This window comes from Chroicocephalus ridibundus, chromosome 9, assembly GCF_963924245.1.
Source record: "Chroicocephalus ridibundus chromosome 9, bChrRid1.1, whole genome shotgun sequence".
NCBI lineage: Eukaryota > Metazoa > Chordata > Aves > Charadriiformes > Laridae > Chroicocephalus > Chroicocephalus ridibundus.
In genome coordinates, this window is record NC_086292.1 from 33,570,512 (window position 1) to 33,592,795 (window position 22,284).

The following is a 22,284-nucleotide window of genomic DNA, read 5'->3' on the forward strand; positions in this document are numbered from 1 at the left end:
TGAAAGTGTGAGAGCAGCCTCGGAGGGGGGAAATGTTTTAGATTACGTAGACCACAACTGACTATTACAGAGCCACACCACAAACCCCGCGCTGGCTTGCCTTTTCGTGTTGTAGTGGTGTATTCAGCCCGTGGTTTGCAAACCACGTCCCACCAAGGCCAGCCCCGTGGTAAGGTGAGCTCCCTGGAACCGGGCTCCGCCGTTTGGTTAGTGACTGCGCGTGTTATCTGTGGCCAGGGGCAGAGTATGTAGATGTTAACCTTTTGCTGTTATACAGTCATGTTTGAGGCAAAATTATGAATGGAAGTTAGGTCTTGAGGCGGTCATCCTTTGAAGGGGGGAGAAGTGACAGATGGAAAAGGGTGTCTTTCCAAGGCTCATTTTGAGATAGCTACACACTTGAATTGGGGCTGGAGAGGTATGGCAAGCATTTGTTTGTGGACAGTGCCTTTTTTTGTCTCCTAATTGAATTGATATGCGTGTGTGCTTGTCTGTACAAAGATTATTCAGAATATAAACTATTAAAGGATGCTCATTTAAAAGAATGTTCTATATATTAATAATTGTGAGAATCCAGGCATTTGAAGCCTGCTTTGAAAATTTGTGATTTAGCCAGTTGGACAAGGGAAGCCACAGGAAAAACTATGTGTTTAATGAAAATGGATCTATTTTCTATTCAGCAAAGTTGAGCGCTCTGCCCAGCACGAAACATTGAGAAATCCTGCCTGTGTCTAGCTGCAGGAATGGGTAAAGCTTGGGGCACGAACCCACAGGAGAGGGGGATGGGTGGTTGTAACTTCTAGGCTGTGCTGATACCTTGCCATCCACAAGGTCAGGATATTTGAATATTTGTCCACAGCTTGAGAGGTTAACTCTCCTTACGGTAACAGTCCCTGCCCTTCCTAATCCTTCCTAGCTTCTTTCAAGAGAAACCCCCCTTCTCTTTGGGGTTCTTCTTTGTTTCGCTTTCCCTGTGCTGCTGAGTGGTGAGTGTGGGCTAACCGTCACTGAGCACCTGAGACCAACAATTTGTCCTGTCTTACTGAATTTGATGGGGATTTCTGTGAATGTAGGATTGGGTGGGTCACCTTGAATAGCTCTTTTCTTCCAAACATTAATATGGGGGAGTGGGGAAAAGTGGTAATATAAGAGAGAACTATTGCAGTATTTTTGGCTGGTTGGAAATCAGCCTGTCCTCTTACGTTATTGCTCTCCTAAAAAGTTCCACATTAGATGGGAGTTCCTGAACTACTATTGCAACCTCTAGCGATCTCCATTGTTGAGGCATCAGAGTGGAAGAGAGCAGTCAGTGTCTGTTGACCCAAGTTCGTCACCAAAAATGACCTTACTTCCTGACTTTGCTAATACTATAATAGTTTTCAGCCTCTACATTTCCAAGCTTTGCATTATGCAATGTTTTCCATTGCTGAGAACTAAAGGAAATCTATTCCTATCCAGATAGTCCAAAAAATACTTTTGGTGGGAATGGCTGGTGGCTGTAGGAGACCTCCTCCTACACTGGCAGAACAGGCAGCTGTTTGACAGGGAATGAATAAGACAAGTTACTTCCGATGTCCTTCAGTTTCACTTGTGAATGGATTAAAAAGGATATCAGTGTTCTCCTGGTATTACAGTGTGAATTCTCCTTCCTAAGTCAATCTCTTCTGTCTGCAGGTTCCCCAGAGGATAGAAGAGCAAAGCGATGCACCGGAGGATAGCAGCGGGGGAATCCCAGGCATGTGGGGCAGCTGGGGCCCCTGGTCTGCCTGCTCTCGGAGCTGCAGTGGTGGGGTGATGGAGCAAACACGGCCATGCCTCCCAGCCTATTATCGGGAAAGGGGCTACCGGCGGCCGGGCCGGCAGTACCCGGCCTCAGAGAGGACTCTGGCTCATCAGAATGCTCGCCACCACGAGGACTCGCTGACTGCCTATCCTGGCCATGTCATTTCTGCCATCCGCACATCTGTGCCGCTTCACAGGAATGAGGAGCAGCTTTGGGCTGGCCTTCGGGCCCCAGCTCCTTCTGGAGGCGGAAACACCAGCCAGCTGAGCAGGGGGGCGCTGAGGGGCAGCAGGCACTCCCAGTCCCAGAGGCAGAACGCCAAGCCAGAGAAGAGGTACGTGTTGATGCTCGTATTTTGGCCTTGCTGTGAACGATGTATCTTAAGAATGACATGTCAGATCAGAGTTGATATTTTTTTAATACTTACGGAGAAGTTATTAAAGACTGACTTTTACAACGTTTACCATCTTCTGTGGAAGGCTGCCCTCCCTGTTGACTATTTGTATGATAATACCCAAGGACAGATATAATTATTGTTCACTTGTACTAGGCAGATTATCTTATTTCCCTTAAAGATCTGTTTTATGATTTATTGAGATATTTTTCCTTTTCTGCTACACTGTCACTTGACATTTCCATCTTCACCATAGTAATAAAAATCAGAACAAGTAATAGCTCTAAACTTCAACAGCCATTCTGATTTTAACTGTTTGAAAAAAAGGTTAATCAAACTTTTTTTCATAAAGAACGGCCAACTGTCCATTCACTTTTTTCTAGTCAAAACTTGTATTTTTCAAAGAGTTTCTATTTATGGACTTTTTGTTTTCTCTTTTCACTTTTTTGTTTTCTACCACCTCTTTTAGCAACATTTCCTATTTGATGAAACTAAAAATGTGGCTGTTTAATACATAGAATATTTTAAACACCATATATGTTTATATGAATTTACTTATATTAGCTGTTCAGTCTTTAAGGCTGGGTGGAACTGTGCTGTTACAATTAATTCTCCAATTTCTGGAGAAACACTTTTTTCTCTTCTTAGATATGAATCTATCAGATCTTTTTATATATGTATGAAAGGAAAATGGATGTGTTTCCAGTTTGGAAACTGTGAAGAAACGGGCATGGAGATCCCCTGGGAGGAAGTGCTCCTGAAACATCTCTCTTCTGTCTGTCTGTCTGTCCTCAGAATATGTATTCCAGTGGTTCTCTGGTTCTTTGCCTCTCAGCTCTCTTCTGGGAGATGCATGGGGAGATTTTTTTTTTTTGGGTAGTTAACAAAAAACCCTAAACAAACTAAACAAAAATAGAACCCCAAAGCCAAAACAAAAAACCCCTCCTTCATATCATCTGCTTCTTTAAGATTCTTAGGTGAAACAGTCAGCTGTAATTCCCTTTTTAAAAACATCTTGCTGACCCAAACAAAATAAAAGAATGTTACCTTGAGGCAATGTTCCAGCCTGACTGCAATAAGACAGTAGGACTCTCTGTTACCAGTGATAAAGACATCCTCAGCCCCTGCGAGAAACTCTCTCCATCTAAAAGAATATTTGAAAATAGAAATTAACCTGTTAGCCTCCTGTTTGTCTCAGTGAAGCACAGATTTCAAGAAGCAGGACCAGCTGTTCAGATTTGATGTCCCTAGGTGTTGGTGTTGGCCATTTCCTTTAATCACTGCTTTGCCTTTCTTTCAAGCCTGTGCAAATGGATAGCCCAGCCCTAGTCAGTATAACTTTGATACTGCACTGATGATCTCATAAAAATTCAGAGAATGCCAGAGGCAGGCTTTGAGGAGCAGCGTTAACAAGACTGCATTGAAACAAAAGTAATATTTTCTTTTTTCTGTTTTCCACTTAATCATTTGCTATAATGCATGTCTGTTCTCAGCACGCAGCGTAACATGTGCAGGTTGTAGTATATGGCTGGGCTATTACTAAACTGGAAGCCTGGCCTTGAACCACCCGCACGAAGCCTATTCGCTCCATCCCCTTGGCACCCTTCGCCTCCGAGGGAATCCCACGTTGCTGGGGCCATCCCCGCCGCCTGTCCCTTGCTGCTCTGGTGGCCTCTGCAGGCCAGGAGAGACTGGAACACTCAAACTTGTTCCACTGCAGTTGTGGCTGAAATACAAGAGGACAATGAGCACAAAATAAGATTGATTGTGTGCAGAAGTGAAGCTATATTATTTCCTAATAAATGCCTTGCCCTATGAAATATTAAAATGATCATAATGTCTGCTGTGCCTCCACTTTCCTGCATGATGGAGGCCTTTGCTTTTGAAAATTCCTGTGCTTTCCTAAGCACAGTGCAAGCTTCTGTACCACAGTTGATTTTTCCACCCCCCCACACACACCGCCCCTTGGCAAAAGACTGTGGATTCAGGGTCAGGGTTTTAATCTTATTTGCGTAATAAGTTATTTCCATCTTGTGTTAGGAGGGTCCCTGGTGGCTTTAAAGCCTGTTGTATTGCATAACTTTCAGATTCTTTGGTGGTGACTGTAAAAACAGAATGAGAACAAAAAGCGTTATTTGAAAATGAAACTATTAGAATGACAAACCTGATAGTTTTCCTTAATTTACAAAACCCAGAGTACAAACCTTCTTTACAAAGGAGATTACTGCTCCAATCTGATATATGGAAAATGGATTTAAAAATGTAAGTTACTCTAAACGTGATTTTTATTCTGTAGAACAATGTTCAATGTTTGCTAAGTGGGTGATATTGGAAACTTGTGTCAGACTATTAAAAAAAGCCCAACCCATCTGTGTTTTCACAGTATGTAGTCAGTGAAAACTTTTTGGAGTTTTCCTATTTACTGTACTGGACTTCATATAAAAGCTATAATTTTAGCAGACTTCCATAAAACAATAAAAGAGGAATGGATGTTTGTGTCTGAGATAAGCTCACATTTGATAGCATGGTAAGATGAAATTGGATGGCTTCCAAGGCAAATACATTTTGACAGCCACAGCAGTCATTCAAAGCAGCCAAATATCTTTGTATCATTTAGCAACAAGTGGAAAAGTTCTCTTACCTGCTTCCAGGCAGCCGACAAAGAACTGTTCAGTTCTTTTAGCAAAATTCAAAATATAATTTATATATCATAAATTTTGACATACCTTGTCTGTGAAGAGGATATTCACATTTTCAGCTTTTGAAAGGTAGTTCACATGTCATTTAGAAACCAGGGCTGCACATGAAGCTCAGGGAGCAAGACATTTGAGGTACCTACAATTAGAAGCCAAATTTAAAAAGTTTAAGTGCTCCCCTTTTTGTCATGGTGCTCTAAGTAGAGTTCCTGCGTAACTGAAATGTGTTAGGAAATTAGTCAGTCACTGGAATGAGGGTGGAAACACAAGAACGCTGATGGTTCGCTGGATTGTCCGCTGGGTTGTCTTGGCGAGAGGGAGCTCTTCACACCTTGAAAGAGTTGAGTTCCCATTAGCACAGCCTTCTTTTTTATTTCACCTGGATACAAAATGCATGGACCATACCATACAGTGAGAACAAACTGGAATGAGGAGGTAGTGGAAAAAATATCAAAGCATTTAGAAATCGTTACAGATGGGCACATATGGAAAAGTAGTAAGGGCGTGCAAAAGGATAACGTGCTTTAAGAGAGAAAACACATCTCAAAAGGAAATATCATTCATGGACTAGGTTTTAGTATTCCTTAAATGTTGTATTTCTGGTTCTCTATTTTGGTGATAGAGAAGACAAACCCGTAATTTTACATAGACGTCTTGAATGTTAGGGCGCTTACAACTGCCGCCTTTGCTTTCTCTACAAGTTGACCTCCATGTCGGAGCAGCAAAGCTCCTGTGTCCACTTCTCAAAGCACAATGTGTACTTTATATGTGCTTCTTAGGAGCAGAAAGAAAAAACTACGTTTATCACCAGAATAATGAAATAAGTAAAGCAGGCTTGCTTAAATAGTGCAAGTCTAAAGAAATATGTTAATAAGGAAAGGGCTTCCCTAAGGCTCTTTTTGTATTTGGAAGAGGAACGAGAGGAAAGGCTTGCATTGAGGAAATAATCCAAAAATCATCACCTTCTACCCATGGCTGTGGCTCTGTGGTCTTTATTTGGCTGCCAGCAGCTGACATGAAAGGCTGCTGTGCTGCTTTGTACCCTGTATAGGGTCACTTTGCATCTCTAGGCCTGTGAGCAATGGGAAGGAAGAATGTATTGTTTAACGTCAAAACAGAATTTCCTTTCCGAAAGCATTTCTTTTGCCCCCTCTCACAGATGCTTTGACCAGGCAAATGTAGGTCACTCAGTTGGCAGGTCTGCAGTTAACCTTTAGAGGGACAATTAAGTTGTTCTTTCCTTAACGAGTTTAAGCATTATTAGCTCCATGTTCTGGTGTAATTTTTGTGACCTGTTCTACTGAGTTCCCGTTTGTAGAGGTGGACAAATGTGTGATTGCTGGACCTTCAGGTTCAAGAAGGTATTATTTTCTCAAGTTCTGAGGCTTTATATTTATTGGCATGGGTGTTTGCTTTTCCTTAATATTTGGAATGAAACCCAGCTCAAGTACTTAGCCATCTCTCCTTTTATTATTTCTCTAATAGAATGAAAATGTGATGCATTTTACCCCAAACCCAATATGGTTATAAAAGCTTGTTGGGCGTTGGTGTGCGTGCAGGAGAAAGACAAAGGGAGAGGATTTGATCCTTTTCTGAGGATAAATTTTCCAGAAATCTAAGACCAGCAGTCGTAATCAAAGAATTCATTTTGATAGCACAATGGGGATTTTAAGCCATATGAGAAAGATGTTTATTTTCCTTCTGGATAGAATTCCAAACAGGTTCTAATAGCAGTAAAGACCACTTGAGGTATTTCCTGGCAAAATGAATAGCTAGCTGGGGCGGTTGTGGCCTCAGGGTGACTTTGTGCTCTCCCACCTCTCATCTGGTTATTAATCCCCCTGATGGGCTCTAGGTCTCACTTATTATTACCTAATTAGTATCGGTTTTTATTATGCTACTGTGAGCATGCTTTGCATGGTAGTACCAAAAACGCAAACCTAATGTGATACTATAATTGCAAGCCACCCGAGAAGCTTTCTTAATCCTACTGCTGAACGTTTATTTCAACCCTTCCTGGAGTGGGGTGGCTGGAGGAGGGAGGGGACACGAGAACACTGCGACCATTCCGTCAGGTGTGAGATTGCATTTTACTGATGAATTACTGCCCGGTCAGTAAGGGGTAGAAACACAACAAAGCTCCCATCACAGTTGTAGTGCAGCTCAGCAGTTATGTGGTTACTTGCCTTGAGTTTCTGCTGTTTTACCTGCCAACTGCACAGTTCTGTTATTCAATCAAACCTTCAGGATGAAGTGAAGGGGAAAAACTCATAGACTTGTAACTAAATTTCCTGGGATCTGAGGTGTTATTCAACTTATAGGAAAAGAGGACTGTAGTATTTGGGTTCAAATTGTGGAATCCTGTCTCAGTGTTGAAAGTGACATAAATGAGGTTACATATAGCACGTGCTGGGAGATCAGCAAAAGCCAATATAGTAAGTTATTGTACTGGGCCTATTGCAGCTGTGCTGGACTGGGGTATTAGTGGTGATCTATGAGGAAGGAAAATTGCATGTAAGATAGTCCACATGGATCTCTCTTATATTAATCCAACTAATTAAACCTGTTCCTAAGAGGCAGTTTACTTAGTGACCTTACTCATTGATTCTACTCTGTCAGAAAAATGTAAATATTTCTTGCCCCAATATAATATAGAAATGAGAGAAGAATTGCCCCATTTTCCTACAAAAAATGCACTTTTTAGGTATAGTTGGTTACTTTGTGTCCTCTAGCAGTTGAAATTTTTAGGTCAAATATGCTCACTGTAGTTTTAATACTCATATGCATAGATGATACATGGAAGTCGCGAATATCCACAAATCATGCTGTGGTTACCAAAGTTACCAGAATGTAAACCAAACTTCTGAGTTCCATAATGAAAATCAGTAAAATGAAGTGAATGCCTGTACTGATCTAATTGCAATGCGCTGATGTCGTGTGAATAACGTGCTATAATGTGGCAAAAGAATTTTGTGACGGTGGCTCTGTTTTCCAATGCGTGATACACTCTTGGAAGGTGTGGTTTAGCTCTCGTGACCAAACATTTGACAAAGATAACTGCTCGCCGCTTTAAGACGGTTTTCTAGGTCAGTGAGCAGATAGGCGTGCATTTTCATAACATAAAACAGAGTCAAAGGGCTCCCTTCTTTCATTCATGTTTAAGTGATTTTCTCCAGATTGATTGAGAGCTGGTGAAAAGTGAGTCCGTGGAATGCAGAGCTGCACAGGGCTGTGGTACAGTACCGAGAGGCGACACATAGTGGCTTTTGATGAGAAATCACCCAGACTGCTGAGAGCTCTCCCTTTTGAGTAGATGGGAATATGTTCCCAGAACCAGTACATAATTTGTTTTTGTTAAAAATTATTCTTGTGAAAGAATCTGCTAAAATACTGCGAGGTATGGACTTGATAGCAGGTATGACCAGGATAAGACAGTTTATTTTGTGACTTAAACACGCAAAAAATGCATGGTGGACACTCTTTTTAACGTAAACCTTGTTAAGTGTGTGCCTAAAAATATATAAAATCTGAAGGAAAACTAAAAGCAGCAGGAGGGCTGTGGAGAGTAAATGATTGAATTGGACAGTTGTTAGGCCACTTACAGTTTTCAATTATGGAGGAAGTATCAGGGATTAAAAATGTGTATCTGAAATTATTTTAAGGATACTATTTTAGGAGTAATAAAAATGATGGAGTACACTAAAAAATATATATACCTGCACCTATCTTGCTAACAGAATAGTATGTAATTAGGACGTGTTTTTTCCATTTGAAGTTGAAGTTTTGTGTCTGCAAAGACTTCTTGGCTCGGTCTCCATTTATTTTTTTTTTTTCTTAATTACATTTTAAATATTGGAGTGATATTTCAATAACTTCATTGCTGACAGGAATAGCTAATAAGTCACTTTCAGTTCTTCAGAAACAAAATCAAGGCAATTCTAACTATATTAAATACTTGAACTGTATGTAAAGGGGTAGTGTCCTTTAAAAGCTGTCAATTACAGTAATGCTGCCAAATAGGTATTTTGCTGTGATCTAAAATATTAGGTTAAATCTTGGTATACTTATCCACAGAAATAGATGTAATTAAGTTAGAATATACATAATTAATTTAGTTAAAGAGGATTTGGCCTACTAACTCAAGCATGTGGATAGTCCCATTGAAACCATGATGGGTAGTAGGACTTAAATTTAAGCTAAAGAGCTTTTGTAAGGATCTAAGGGGATTGAGCTCCTTTAGAACTAAGTTTCTAGTGGGAATCAAAGAAATGCACTTTTGGAGCATTTTTTTAATAGAAATGAATAACTGTACTGCAGAACCACAAATCAGTATAATTTAGAATGCATTTTGCAGTGATATGTAATGTGGAATGTTGTTTGGGAAATAAAGCTATAAATCATATTCGTACTCTTTCTTATGTCTCTTCTCCTGCTTTTATCTTGCACATAGAACCTCTGTTTCTGATGATGGATCACTGTTAAGTTCAGCTTGAGTGGTGCTGGCGGTGGATTGATTGCTGTGTTGACAGGACAGAAATACAGCCAGCAACACTTTGGAGATTAGATTATAGGCATCTGCTGAATTCCCAAGTGAGAAGAATAGAAAAGAACCTGAAGAATGCTTGGGTCCTGGGCACCCAGAGCAGCATCAGGCTACGTGTCCAGTTAGACCAGGCTCACTGATAACATGATTTACTTAGCATATTAGAAGACGTATTTGTTAATTCCAGGACAGGATTCCTGGTAAAGCAAGCCTCTGAAGATTTTGGGGAAAAAAAAAAGTTTCAAACTTGATCAGACTGTCAACAAAATTAAAAGAAAGCATTGGTTTGACAGCTGTCCAAATGCTCTGTGATGAGTTTCTGTTGGCTTTCTTTGCGGTGGTTGATGTGGCTGGGCATGCAGGGAAAAAAAAAACTGTCTTCCTTTCTTACAGAATAATTTCTGCCAATAGACAAGACAAAATTTTGGGGAAAAAAAAAAATAAATCATGAAGCCTGCAATTCTTCTGCAGTTTTTCCTTCACATCCCTGGTGAAATTGGTGGCTGAAGGCTGTTACCTTCCCAGGACATGACGTTACTCCTTGAGAAACAGTGTGAAAGGTTGTGAATTGAAAATGAGGGAAATTGGCAGTTTCTTTGGGTTCATTCTAAGAAAACATTCCAACGGTAGGACACCAAGTCTTCTGTGGTGTTGTAAAAGAGAGCTTTTGCTAATGTTCAACCTTGCAGTTTTTCATTTACAAGAGAAGAAGTATTTTGATACTAGGAGATAAGTTGAATGAGATACTGCAGAGCTCATGTGAAACGCATTCTTTATTCTGTCTGACATCAGAAGAAAAAGAAAAGGAGTTATGCTTCAGCTGGAAGTGAGCCAGGGAACCTCTGTTTTAGAGAACTCTGGGAGAAATGTAAGGAGCAAGGAGAAGTGATGAAAAAAAGGGAAAAAATGAAAAAGGTGTGTTGGAGAGAGGCTTTGTGAAGAGCACTTAAGAGAGCAGGTGGAGTCCCAGGAAATGTGTAATCTTACTTGTGTAATTTAAAGACGCTGCATATCCTTGGTTCAAAGAGGGTTTCTATTCAATATAAATAACCAGCCCACCAGCTCCGAAAGTACTTCATTCTTACTGAACCTCAAGAACTCTTAAGGTTCAAAGCATTGTTTTTAGTATGAACTCTATGAAGCAGTGATAATGCATTTATTTGCCGACCAAGGCACACGTAGGCTTATGGCTAAAATTAGAAAAAGCTACTACAACAAAATTCCTTCTTGTCACTCCGTGTGCTGTGAGGGGCCAGATCTCATGTTCTCAGCTGACTTATCCTCAGCATGAGACAAATTGTTAGTAGTTAGACCAATAAGAATACTAGCTAACAATAATTGTTTTTAAATGTTTGCTACAATCCTTACAGTAATAGCGCACAACCTGATTTTCAGACTTGTCTGGGCAAACGTATTTTTGAATTCAAGAATATATTTAGGTTGGCTTAAGTTTAAAGGGGCCCATCATTTTTGTTATCAAAAGTGCTAAATAGATTTGTCTGAACAATCAGGTGTGTGTGCTTACGAGAATTATGCCCAAAGAAAGAAGGTTACCAGATCTGCATTAAACAGCTGTTATGCCTCTACTTGAGATGAACACAATAGATCAGAGATGTCTACTGGCTATGGTCTGACATGAAACACTTAATGCAGCTACTTGCTTTTCAACATACCTTTTCCTGTTAAGCAGTAATTTGCCTTGAGATGATAACACTTAGTGGTGTCATTTTTCCCCCCTTTGCTTGTTCATAGTACATGCAGTCTTCATCCTAACTGACTGCAAATATTGCTGAATACTTTATTTTCCTCCTCTTCTTCCCTCTTTCTCTTCTTCAGTCCCGTAAAGAACTGAACAATGTCTTATTATTAAGCGTTTATTTTACATACTAGGCAATTTAGCCAGAGAGCCTACCAGGTGATGGAGCTTGTGAGATTTACTTATCCTTGCCTTTTTGATATTCTTCCTTTCTGTTGCTTCTAATTCTTGAAGGGATATTTAGGACCTTTCTCCATGCAAAGTATTGTAGGCAATTGTTGATTGTTATCTTTTTATTAGAAGCAATAAAATAAAAGGCTTGGTCTATGTTAAATAGTTTTATTAACACAAGTGGATCAGGAGTGGCAGAAATATGACTGACATAAAGATATGCTGCCAAAAGTCCTTGTTTAAAATTAACTGGCCTAACATATGAGAAGCCTGGGAGCATGTTGTTTCTCTACCTGAGCTGATCTGGCTGATGTAGGAGGAGGAACTCTTCTCTAAATGGAACAGATGTAGGATATGAAGGTAGCTCTCCCCAGTCCTAAGCTGTCTCTGCACATCCAAGGACCGTATGGACCCTGGGAAGGAAGCACACCTGACAAACTATTGCGTTTCTGGCTATGAACATTAATTTACAGGCAATGGAAAATTAGTATGACTGTTCTGCTAATACAGTCATATTTGTCTCAGCCAAAAAAGAGACTGCTTTTGAGAAGATTGATGTAGAAGGGAACTGATAACTTCCTTGCTCAAGCATGTGCAAAAAGAGCACTGGATTTACACAAGTGAGAAGCACTGAGTAATCCTGCAGAATAAAGTTCCAGGCTTCTTCTTTGTCCCGTCACCTGTTTTTCAAACAGTTGGTGTTTTCTCCTCTCTGGGACTTGGGCTTCTTTTGATTTTTAACTATTTATTGCATAGTTAAATTAGCAGTAAAGTATTATTTTAACAGCTTCACTTGTGAGCGTGGTAATGCTGGTATCTTAGTGCCAGCGGCTGGACTTCTCGTACCCTTTGGAGTTCTACCCTGCAATCATTCTCATGACCGGTGCGCCAACTTACAGATTTAATACCTGAGGAAATGCATCTGTAAACAATATGTGCTCTGCAGGGACTGTGTTTATCAGAAGGAACCTAGGCATTATTCATTATTGCTGTTTTCTTACAGGGTATGAGAAGAATTTGTATTGATGCAGTCATAACCTTGATATGTCAGTGCAGTGCAGCATGTTGCAGGTTTTAGAAATATATTAGAATCCTTTGTAAATATGGCTATTCTAGGAATTGTGCTGGTGGAAGGCACATGGGGCCCCACTCTGGTGCCAGACTCTTGTAATTAGTTCTATTAATGCTGGGGAACCATGGACTTGCAAAGACAGAATCTAACACCTTGCTGGAAAAGCTTTGTCAAAGTTGTCTAAAACTCATATCTTGCTCAAATTGGATCTTCAGAGTTTGTCTGAGGGCTGTTGACTGTGGTTCATACACTCAGCTTCACGCCTGTGGTTACACATACTCAACATCCTGTTCAAACGCTCTTCTTAACCATTGCTACATTAAGAAGGATGACTCCGTTGGTTTTCAGCATACCTGGATATGTGAAGTCTAATGCTGCAAAATCCCATGCTAGCTTAGGTCTGGCTAAGTAGGCACAAGGATTAGGGGTGTGCTGTTACTTGCTCAGTCTTTTTTCCTCCTTTACTTCTTGCATTAAATGAGAGTGCATCTCAACTCTGACCTGGGTCATGATAATGCGCGTTAAAAAAAAAAAAAGACCAATAAGGAGGAACTTCCAAGCCATGCTGTGGGGAGGAGTGAGTTATGTGGTTTATAATGAACACAGGTAATCATAATGAATGACAGATAAGAAAAAGTCTTGCTGGCAACTGGAAACTCACAAGAAGCCATCAGGGCTTGACCTACTTTCTTCCCCTACCAGCAGATCAAAGCTGGGTTGATTTTAGCATAAAGCAAACAATGTCAGCAAGGTTAGTTTAATTCTGATTTTTAAGTTAATGGCAGATTTTGTCTGATATTCTTCCCCCTTTCCTTTCCCTGATTCTCCTTTGCCCATTGTTTTCTCATTGTGTATGGACCTACATAACACTCTCTCCCTTGTTCCTGCATATCATAAATTCTGCCTGACACTCACCAAGAATTGTTAAAGTTAATTACCACCAAGCTATTTTTACAGGCTTCTTTATTACATTGCAACAAACTGCATTCCTAATTTATAAGGATGTTGCCAAGTGTGAATGAAAGGTGCTTTAAGGCAAAACAGACAGTGTTCAGAACAGTTTCAGTCCAGGCAATATTGGTTCAAATGAATGCATGAACACTGATAAAGATGTTAATAATTAGAGGTTGTGCGTTACACTTTGTTTCCAGAAGTTTGTTTGTTGAAAGAAATGCGATGTTCCCCGCTACAAAAAGTTAACCTTCCATTTCAGAGGAAGTGTGTTTCCATGGAAATTCCAGGTCATAATTACTGCATAACCTCAGCAAACTGAAACTTGCATTCAGTGGTACACGGCAATGTCTTGGGTTATTCTGGCCCTAACTGTTATGGGGGAAGAGCCAAAGGAGAGGACTCACCCCTGATGAGCTTGATGCAACCATGGGCATGTCTTCATAAGGGTGCTGGAATCTTAGGCTACCAGAAATGGGGCCTCATTTTTTCATCAGTGGTGACTCAAGCAACGCTTCCAAGTTACAGTGGAGAAAAAGAAGCCAAGACAAGACAGGAACTAACAGTAGGAATGTTGTTACTGCACTCACTTCTTAGGCGCTGTGGTTTTACGTTTGCTGCACCGATCAACCTTTCACAGCAAAAAAAGCCTGGCTTCCCTCAAAATTAACTTTTTCTAATTTTTGCAAATAATTTGATGAGATTACAACAGTTTTTGGACACTTCCTGCCTTCACCTATGGGTCTTTATTTCAGCTACTAGTCACTCTATGTTTAAGACTATTATATGCCCATTTCATCATTTTTTCCAGTCTGAGGAGTCGTAGTTTATGTCACTGTTTCTTGCACGTCCATCGGTTCTCTTGAGTTCCGATTCATGACCCTGAACTGGAGATTAACAGTCAAACATCAGTCTCATTTTTGACCTTTTGCATGACCTCTCCAAAGTTGCCAGGCAGCAGTTCTTCTGGGTGGGTTGGGCAATGCATCTAGGGGTTCCTCTCAGGAAGAGTCTGGTGCTTGTTGCTGCAAAGAGTTTGGTGTTCAGAAGGCTGGGACAGAGGCATATTCCTGCCATTCCGCTTTTTCGTCCCTTAATGCCAAACCCCATTATACTGCTTTTCTCTACTGTAACTACCCCAACCCTTCCTCAACAATGACCATCGTGGTCACAGAGCAGATTAACAGGTATAAACAGCTCAAGAGTGCTGGTCGCTTATCTGCCAGGGTAAATCAACACTCTTGTTCACACATCCTTGAGCCAGGAAGGGCTGATTAAAAGCCCCACGTGGCCATAAAGCTAGAATGTTAAGTGAATGACTTTCAAGGTTCCCATGTAAGAAGAGTCTTAAGAGAATATAAGACTTGCAAAGAAAACACAAGAAAAAACAAACCCAAGGAAAAGTCTCTTTGATCTGGTGTCTGGCTGACATCTGTAACACTTCAGTTTCTAGAAAATAAGTATGTCAATTTATAATCTCTGGTTTTCACTGCAGTTCATGTCTATTTTACATATATTAAAGAAAATTACCTTCTTTTAATGGTGTCTCCCTTCCTGAGCTGCAAAGGTTACCCAAAACAGCTGTCTTCACACATTGGTCTGAACTGGAACAAATCCTTTTTGCCAACTTATTCTTCAGACTGCAACATTAGAAACCAAGGCATGAGGCGATGTTAAGCTGTAGAGGATGGCAAGAAAAGCAAATCCAAATGAGCCTATTGCTTGCAGATAAAATTCCAGGATTAACTCTCTTGAATGGTATGACCCAACTGTGGTACTGTTCATTTTGTGATTTTTCACTTGTAATTTGGAGCTGAGTTTCTAGAGTGAGTCCATTGTGTTGCTGTGAGTGTGCAGAGGACAAAACTACCCTCCAGGGAGGACCATCTGTTTGGGAGTGCCGATACAGGTGTAATATGGCCCAAAACGCTGGGTCTTCAGTAAGCGAGAAGAGATCTGTGCGCAGGCAGACCTGAAACTTCTGTGATTAGTGCTGGGGGCTGTCAAGCTCTTGTGTAATGTTTCAGTAATGTACACTGAGAGGTGGGCTTTTGTCCTGACGACAGATTGGGGGCTCATGGCTTATTCATTAAATATGGTGTTAATCCACACTTTGTATATTAAAATAAAAAAGATTAAAGCTGCTGGCCAAAGAAGAGACAGTAAACTGTGTACAATAATAATGGTATTTTCCTTCATTTGTCATCTTTTCCAGAGTTCTTTCATTAATATTTTGATGTTCCTTATCCTTTTTCTGTTTCCATTTTTATTTCTTAAGTAGTAAATGAAGCAGAACCACAGGAGGTCTTTTAAATGCATACAAAATGGTTAATGATCTTTGCCATACTGGACTCAAATTTTCTCCTGTCATTACTCAAGTCCACAGTAGGGTCTTCCTGCTGTTATGTATCTCAAGCTCCTCAGAAACGTGGTTATGTATATTAGGAATATACAGCCTTGATTCTCTGAATTTCCATGTTAAAGGAGAGTCCTAGGGATTAAAAGAAGAACCGCCACCGCCCCCCAAACCCCTACTTTATACCACACCTAACCATTTGCCCTTGCTAGTTGGCGCTGACCTCCCACGTGACTCTTGGCCGAAGAGGGCCCAGGATTTAGTTCAGCCAGTAGACTTCTTCAGAGATTCCCAATACACCAAGCAAGACTACAGCTTGGGCATGTTTTCTGTATAATAGATTGAAATTTTGGGTTACCTGTTGCTTTGCAGTGAATAACTTTGACAAATAACAAGTCATATAAGTTTCTAACTGTTCTTCACTTACGAATTCAGTAACTGTTTTCTCTCACTTTCTCTGTTTTTAGAAGCAGAAACAGAAATCCTATTGGTCCAGGAAAGTATGGATATGGAAAAGTCCCATACATTTTACCTTTACAAACTGATACTGGTCAGCAGCCTCAGAAACTTCGGAGGCAGCGACAGTCATCAAGGAACCACGTATTTCATCAGAATCCAAGCCTCATGAACGCTTACAGCCAGGCAGCTAGTCCTTCGCTTCAACACGGGAATCTTTATCAAGAAGAAAGTGGGACTCAGGCTGGGCATCAAGTCCTGGGACCCTCAGTTTATCAGTCATCATCGTTCCCTGTGTCGCAGAGCCTGTTTCACAGCAGTGACTCCAGCCATCACGGGTCTGCGTCACACCAGGCCCTCCAGGGCCAGCCCCAGCCTCAAAGGGCTGCAGCAATTGTATGCATTGGCGCCTACAAGCAATATAAGCTCTGCAACACAAACGTAAGTCTACTTTTCCTATATTTTATTTGTTGGACGGCTGTTGGTTTTCCCTAGGTTGCTCAGTGTTCACATAGTCAATGAAGTGAAGTTGAACGTTGTTTTTTATTAATTTAATGAAATTTTTTGTGACCTTATTTTAAAGCGTCTTGGGGAGTACTGAAAGTAGATGTATAATGTTATAATTACCTAATATCATACCTTCAAGGATTTTAAGCAGTCACTAAACCTACGAAATGCGTACAATTCGAATTTGATAGAGGTAGAAACTGAGTCACAGACAAGTTTAGTATTTTTCCATGTAAGAAATGGAAAAATGGAGCTGGGGCAGAGCACGTTGTGAAGGCTCCCTACTTCTCGATCCCATGAGATAAGGCTATCCTTTTGGGAGTGCCAGTCATGCCCTAAATAGCATGTAAAGCCAGCACCCAGAGCCTGGATCACTCCAGTATCTTCCCAGGGTGCTGTGTGCATTCTGTCACAGATGCTGCTTTTACCAGCATTCGAGCTCTGTGTGCTTTGATTTTGGCATCCTAGTTTATTGGAGAGAAAATCTGTTCTGTGTTAATTTTTAAATAAAACTAACTCTGTTATTACTCTATTCAAACCCGTTCGGCTGGGTGTAGCTCTATGCTCTGGGGCAGTCTCCCATTCTATGTGGGAGGCTAGTGAGGTTCTGCTGTTTCTCCCCACGAGCAGTTTTCATCCTGCTAAAAATTTCAGTTTCTGGCTGTGTCATTTTAGTATTTCTTAAAGTATCTCTTCCTAATATTTGCGTCTTATTTGGGCTACTGATCTGACTTAATGTTGCAAACTCGAAGAAGCTCGTATTTGAATATTAGAAGCAGGATATTAAAGAGTGGTCTCAATATGTTGACACAACAGGCCCTACTTTTCTGGGTGGGTGCACATCTGATTCTTCCGCCTCTTAGAAATTCCGTTTCGTTTAGTGGAAGCCTGCATAGTGGAGATGTAGAAACAGAACATATGATCAGGGTAACGAAAACACAATCTGAACAAATTAGATGAGTGCCTTTTTGCCTCTTAGTGTAGCAGTTATTACATTTGCTTCATTTATTTATGAATAAAGTCCATTGATGGAGACTGGAGCAGTTGATTGAAGGGACCCACTGTCAAGAAGGTTTTAGCGTGTTTGTCTGAAATGGAAAACATGAAAGGGCTAGTCTGAGCCTCTGAGAACAGTCTCTGGTACAAATTGCTCTTTTGAAAAACACTTTCTGTTTTTTGAAGGAAATGGGAAATGAACTTAGTGCAGGGCATTAATTTGGAAAGTTTTCTGTGCTGAATTTGCTCAGTGGTGTCCAAGCGATACACAACTGCCCCAGTCTTTATTTCATCCCTTACTGCATCAAGGCAAAAAGTTGGACAGTATTCTGCCTGACTTAAGAAACCTGACAAAATTGTTTCCAGGAAAGATCTCTTTTCAGAGAGAAGGGGTGAGAGGTGAGGAAGTTAGAAGTGAAGTGGAAGAAAGAAGCGATCCCAAATGGCCGAGGTATGGAGGAGGGTTTGTAGAGGAAATTTGTTGAGAATGATAAGTGGGCTGGAAAGAAAAGGGCTGCCAGCTTGTGAGTTAGACAGTGGCAAGACACTCAGGTCAGTGGGGTGAGTGGTCTGGCCATCGGCAAATTTCTTTTGATAGTAGGGGAACAGGAGTGAAAATACTTTCATGTTAATTTTAGCAACTGTTGTTTAAACAGGAGATTTCAGTAGATGAAGAGGAAGAAATAGGTGAGCATACTGTTGCTGCATCTTTGCCACTGTTGCATGTATAAATGCGGTTATTGAGAAATCATCATTTATATTACAGGACACTTTTAATAACCAAGAGAAATTGTAGGTGGTGCAGCTCCTCCTAGGCATGGAACTCTACATTGTGATATTCTTTATTTAGTAACATTTCTGTTGCCCTCGGAGAAGCTGTAATTGCTATTCAGGGTTATTTTTCTCCCTAGAATGTGGTAATTAATATAATTATAAAAAAGAAGTTGCTAAGAACAGTTTTAGTATAAAGGCCAGGATGAGAGCAAAACAAGGCCAATAGTGTTTCACTTTGTTTGCTTGTTCTTCCTGATTAAATGCTTCTGCACGTGGGCTTTAATTTAATTTATTGGCAGTGACATGTACCAGTGGTCTTGCCAGCATGCAGAGAACAGTATCTTTTTCTTTCTTTTTCTTTTCTTTTTTAATTCTTCTCGGAGCATACCAAAAATGAAAATCTCATTTATTGAGTGGAAAGTATTCTGTTAACGGTTATCCTAGTGTTTGGCCACTCCCGCTACAGTTTCTCCTAAGGGCAGTTAATTAATAACAAATTAAGTCAATCTGCCTTGGTCCATTAGGTCATTTCCTCATTATTGTACATTTATTGTTTTTTCATTAATAGCTGAACTCATTTTACGTGACTGACAGCTTGATTCCGAAAAGTTGAACTTGTGGGTTTTGGTTGGGGAGAGCCTCGGAAGTGCTTGTGTTTGTTCAAGTGTTTCTGCGGGTCGTTAAACCTATTTTCTTATTGTACAAGTGGCTTCCCCTCTTCAGCACCTTGCATGTTGGCTTTGCGCGTGCTCACCTCGGAATGGGCGGCTGCTCTCGCCTCCTTCAGCAGGAACCAAGCAGCAAACGTCTGTCCTTCACACACACACCGCACTGACGGATCTTCCCGAACCCAAAAGCTATTCGCAATGCAGTGAGATTCTTCAAATGTAGTCTGCATTCCTCCAAACCTGGGGAGTGATGAGTAAATCTTCCTTACTTCCCCCTGCATTAAAGGAAAGAGAATTGTATGGGCGTGTGAGGGAATTAGAACTTGAATGCAAACTTGTTGGCGTTGTTTGTCACCAGAAAAAAGGAAGCAACTCAAATGGAACATTTGTTTGCTGAGCACTTTTTGTTACTAACTCTCTCAAGCACTGCCAAGTCACTAGCTCTTCGGGAGTGTCTGAATGTGTGAGAATGTATTTGTAAATTAACTTCAGGCTGAGGGTTGCTTGGGGCAGTGTAAAAGAAGCTTTCAGAGTTCTGAAATTCAAGCCTACTTGTTTTGCAGTGTAAATTTGGTGATACAGAGTGCCCCTTTTTAAAGTCAATTTGATCTGATTTATTTTATTTTTTTAAAGACACACAGTGAATTACGGCTTATTGGTAAAGGCATTAATTCTTAGTATGTCTCTACTTAATATGCAGAGACTTTATTGCAGCTTTTCAGTACTTAAAGGGGACTTCTAAGAAAGACGGGGAGGGACTTTTTACCAGGGCCTGTAGCGTTGGGACAAGGAGCAACCATTTTAAACTAAGAGGGTAGGTTTAGATTGGACATAAGGAAGAAGTTATTTGCTGTGAGGGTGGTGAAACACTGGCACAGGTTGCCCAGAGAGGTGGTAGATGCCCCATCCCTGGAAACATTCAAGGTCAGGTTCTACAGGGCTTTGAGCAACCTGGTGTAGTGGGAGGTGTCCCTGCCCAGGGCAGAGGGGTTGGAACTAGATGACCTTTATAGGTCCCTTCCAACCCAAACCATTCTGTGATTCTGTGTTGTCCTTGATGGTGAGTTCAGGTGGTTACTCTGACAGCTTGTTACCTCTCCTCTTCTGCAGTTCCCACTTTTCCAAATTGCATAAATACAGTTGAGTCTGAAGACACATAATAATCATGACCACCTAAATGCTTTGGTTAGAAAACCTGTAAAATAAAATAGTGCATGTTCCAGTGATTCCGTTACAGTGCAGCAAGGAGTATGAAAAAATAGGCAGAGGAATTCATACATGAGTTTCACCACGAAGAGCAACGCAAAATGAATGTAAAATCTAAGATGGACCGAGGTACGGTTTTGACCAAGTTTATACATTTACTTGTATATGAATTTGCAAAAACCAAGCTAAAATGTATGAAAGACTAAGAGCTGAGAGCTCAGTGAGATATTAGTGGATGAAATTTTCCTGAGCTTGTCCAGTTTCATGCACAGTTGCTCGCTTGCCCACTGGTTCATATGGGTTGCTATCACGTCTCCAGTTAGACTGTGTTGCCTTTCCCAGTATTTTATGTGACTGATACTTAGCAAGAAGTCAGTTGTGTTTTGGAGAAGTATCTAAATAGGATCAGAAAACAATGGTTACTTTTACTTTCTTAACCTGACTCTTCAGCTGTACGTGGTATTATTCCAGTAGCACAGCTATGGAAAATCCAGCTTTTCGTTCTGAATTAGAGTTCTCTACTTGGATCTGTGCTCCTGTGTGCAGAGCACTTGAGAATGGCACCTTAGCAGATACAGCGAAGTATCGGAAAAGACAATCCTGGAAATGGAAAGGTTTTACAGTTGAAGGGATGAGGTAAGGTAAAGGGCTCAGGGCCAATCCCCAGCTCTATCCTGATGGGATAAATTAATAAATTTAATTTCCTAAAGAATATTAATGATGATGATACTAATTTTGACTGGTGTGAGTTAAAACTTTTCCATTTGAAGGCTTTTTTGGATGCAGAACCCTAATTATACAGAACCGAAACATTCTGCAGAAATGTGTCGAGTCCATTAAAACCTGATGTGCTTTTCTGTCACCTAAGCACATAGGTAGGCATTGGCAGGCTCCCTTCGCACCTGGGATCTTGGGCCATTTCACCAGCTTGCTGGTGTTCTGCCCAAGTGTTTTTGAACATTTTCCACTCTATGGAGAATAAAACATTTCCAACATTTCAAGTTTTAAAAAAGGTAGAAGTGGAAATGTTGAATTTTGTATGGAACAGAAAATGTAGTTTCCAGACAGGTCTTTTTAGAAGTGATATGGGGTGCTGCAAGGATGTGTGCACTCTCTAATATAGCTGGGATGCTCAAATACTGAGGTAAAGATAAATAGAAGGCTATGTATTTTTAAAAGAATTTTTTTTTTAACTGAAAAGCCCCTTCTTATTCCCAAAGAGCTACTGTGTGGTTTATTTATTCTCGTTTTGAGATTTGTATGGAGTAGGTGTTTGACATAAGTGGCAAAGCGGGGTTATGATGACATATCTTTTCCTGAGGAAATTTAACCTTGACTTTATGTGAGGAATTTTCCCTGCAAACACTGTGGGTTTGTATGTATGTTTGGTAGCCTGACATTCCGTGGGTGTATAGGAAACTTATTAAAAGCTTACATTACTTTGGGTTGTACTGTCTTTTCTTTGACTGTTTTGATATTTGCAGCTGAATTTTATAAATATTAATTCAGAATGTGTTGTCACTAACACAGGCTTAATTTACCAGGCACTGGCCCAGAGATACCGCTCGTAAAATGTCGTGCCTCGTTTGATCAATTGTGCCTTGTATACAAAAGAGTCACAATAGAGACATCTTTGATAAAGCTCTTGGACCACGGTTGTTTCCTCTGCATCTCTGCGCTGTGGCTTTATGACATCCCCTTCAACAACTGAGAACCCTGTAGTGGAAAATATTTTGTAATATTATTATGAGAAACTGTCTGCCTTAAATCTTTAGGAAGAATATGCTGGGATAACTGTAGAAGCTCTCTCAAACAGTTTTATTCCACAAGTGTGCTCTCTATGTGTGGCAGTAACAGAACACAAGTTAGCTGCTTTACACAAATTAATTATTACTAGGTTAATTACTTACTAATCACTTACTAAACTTGTAAAAAGTTAACAATAAGGCCAAAAT

The 22,284-nt window shown here is 40.5% G+C and overlaps 1 protein-coding gene across 2 annotated transcripts in view; it reads left to right on the forward strand.

Annotated features, from left to right (window-relative positions):
- Window positions 1–22,284, forward strand: part of THSD4 (thrombospondin type 1 domain containing 4) — a 302,859-nt gene that overhangs the window by 40,497 nt on the left and 240,078 nt on the right. For both annotated transcript variants that reach the window (XM_063346574.1, XM_063346575.1), the window contains exons 5-6: window positions 1,675–2,117; window positions 16,190–16,619. In XM_063346574.1, coding sequence (XP_063202644.1) covers window positions 1,675–2,117; window positions 16,190–16,619 — 873 coding nt within the window. The remainder of the gene's footprint in view (window positions 1–1,674; window positions 2,118–16,189; window positions 16,620–22,284) is intronic.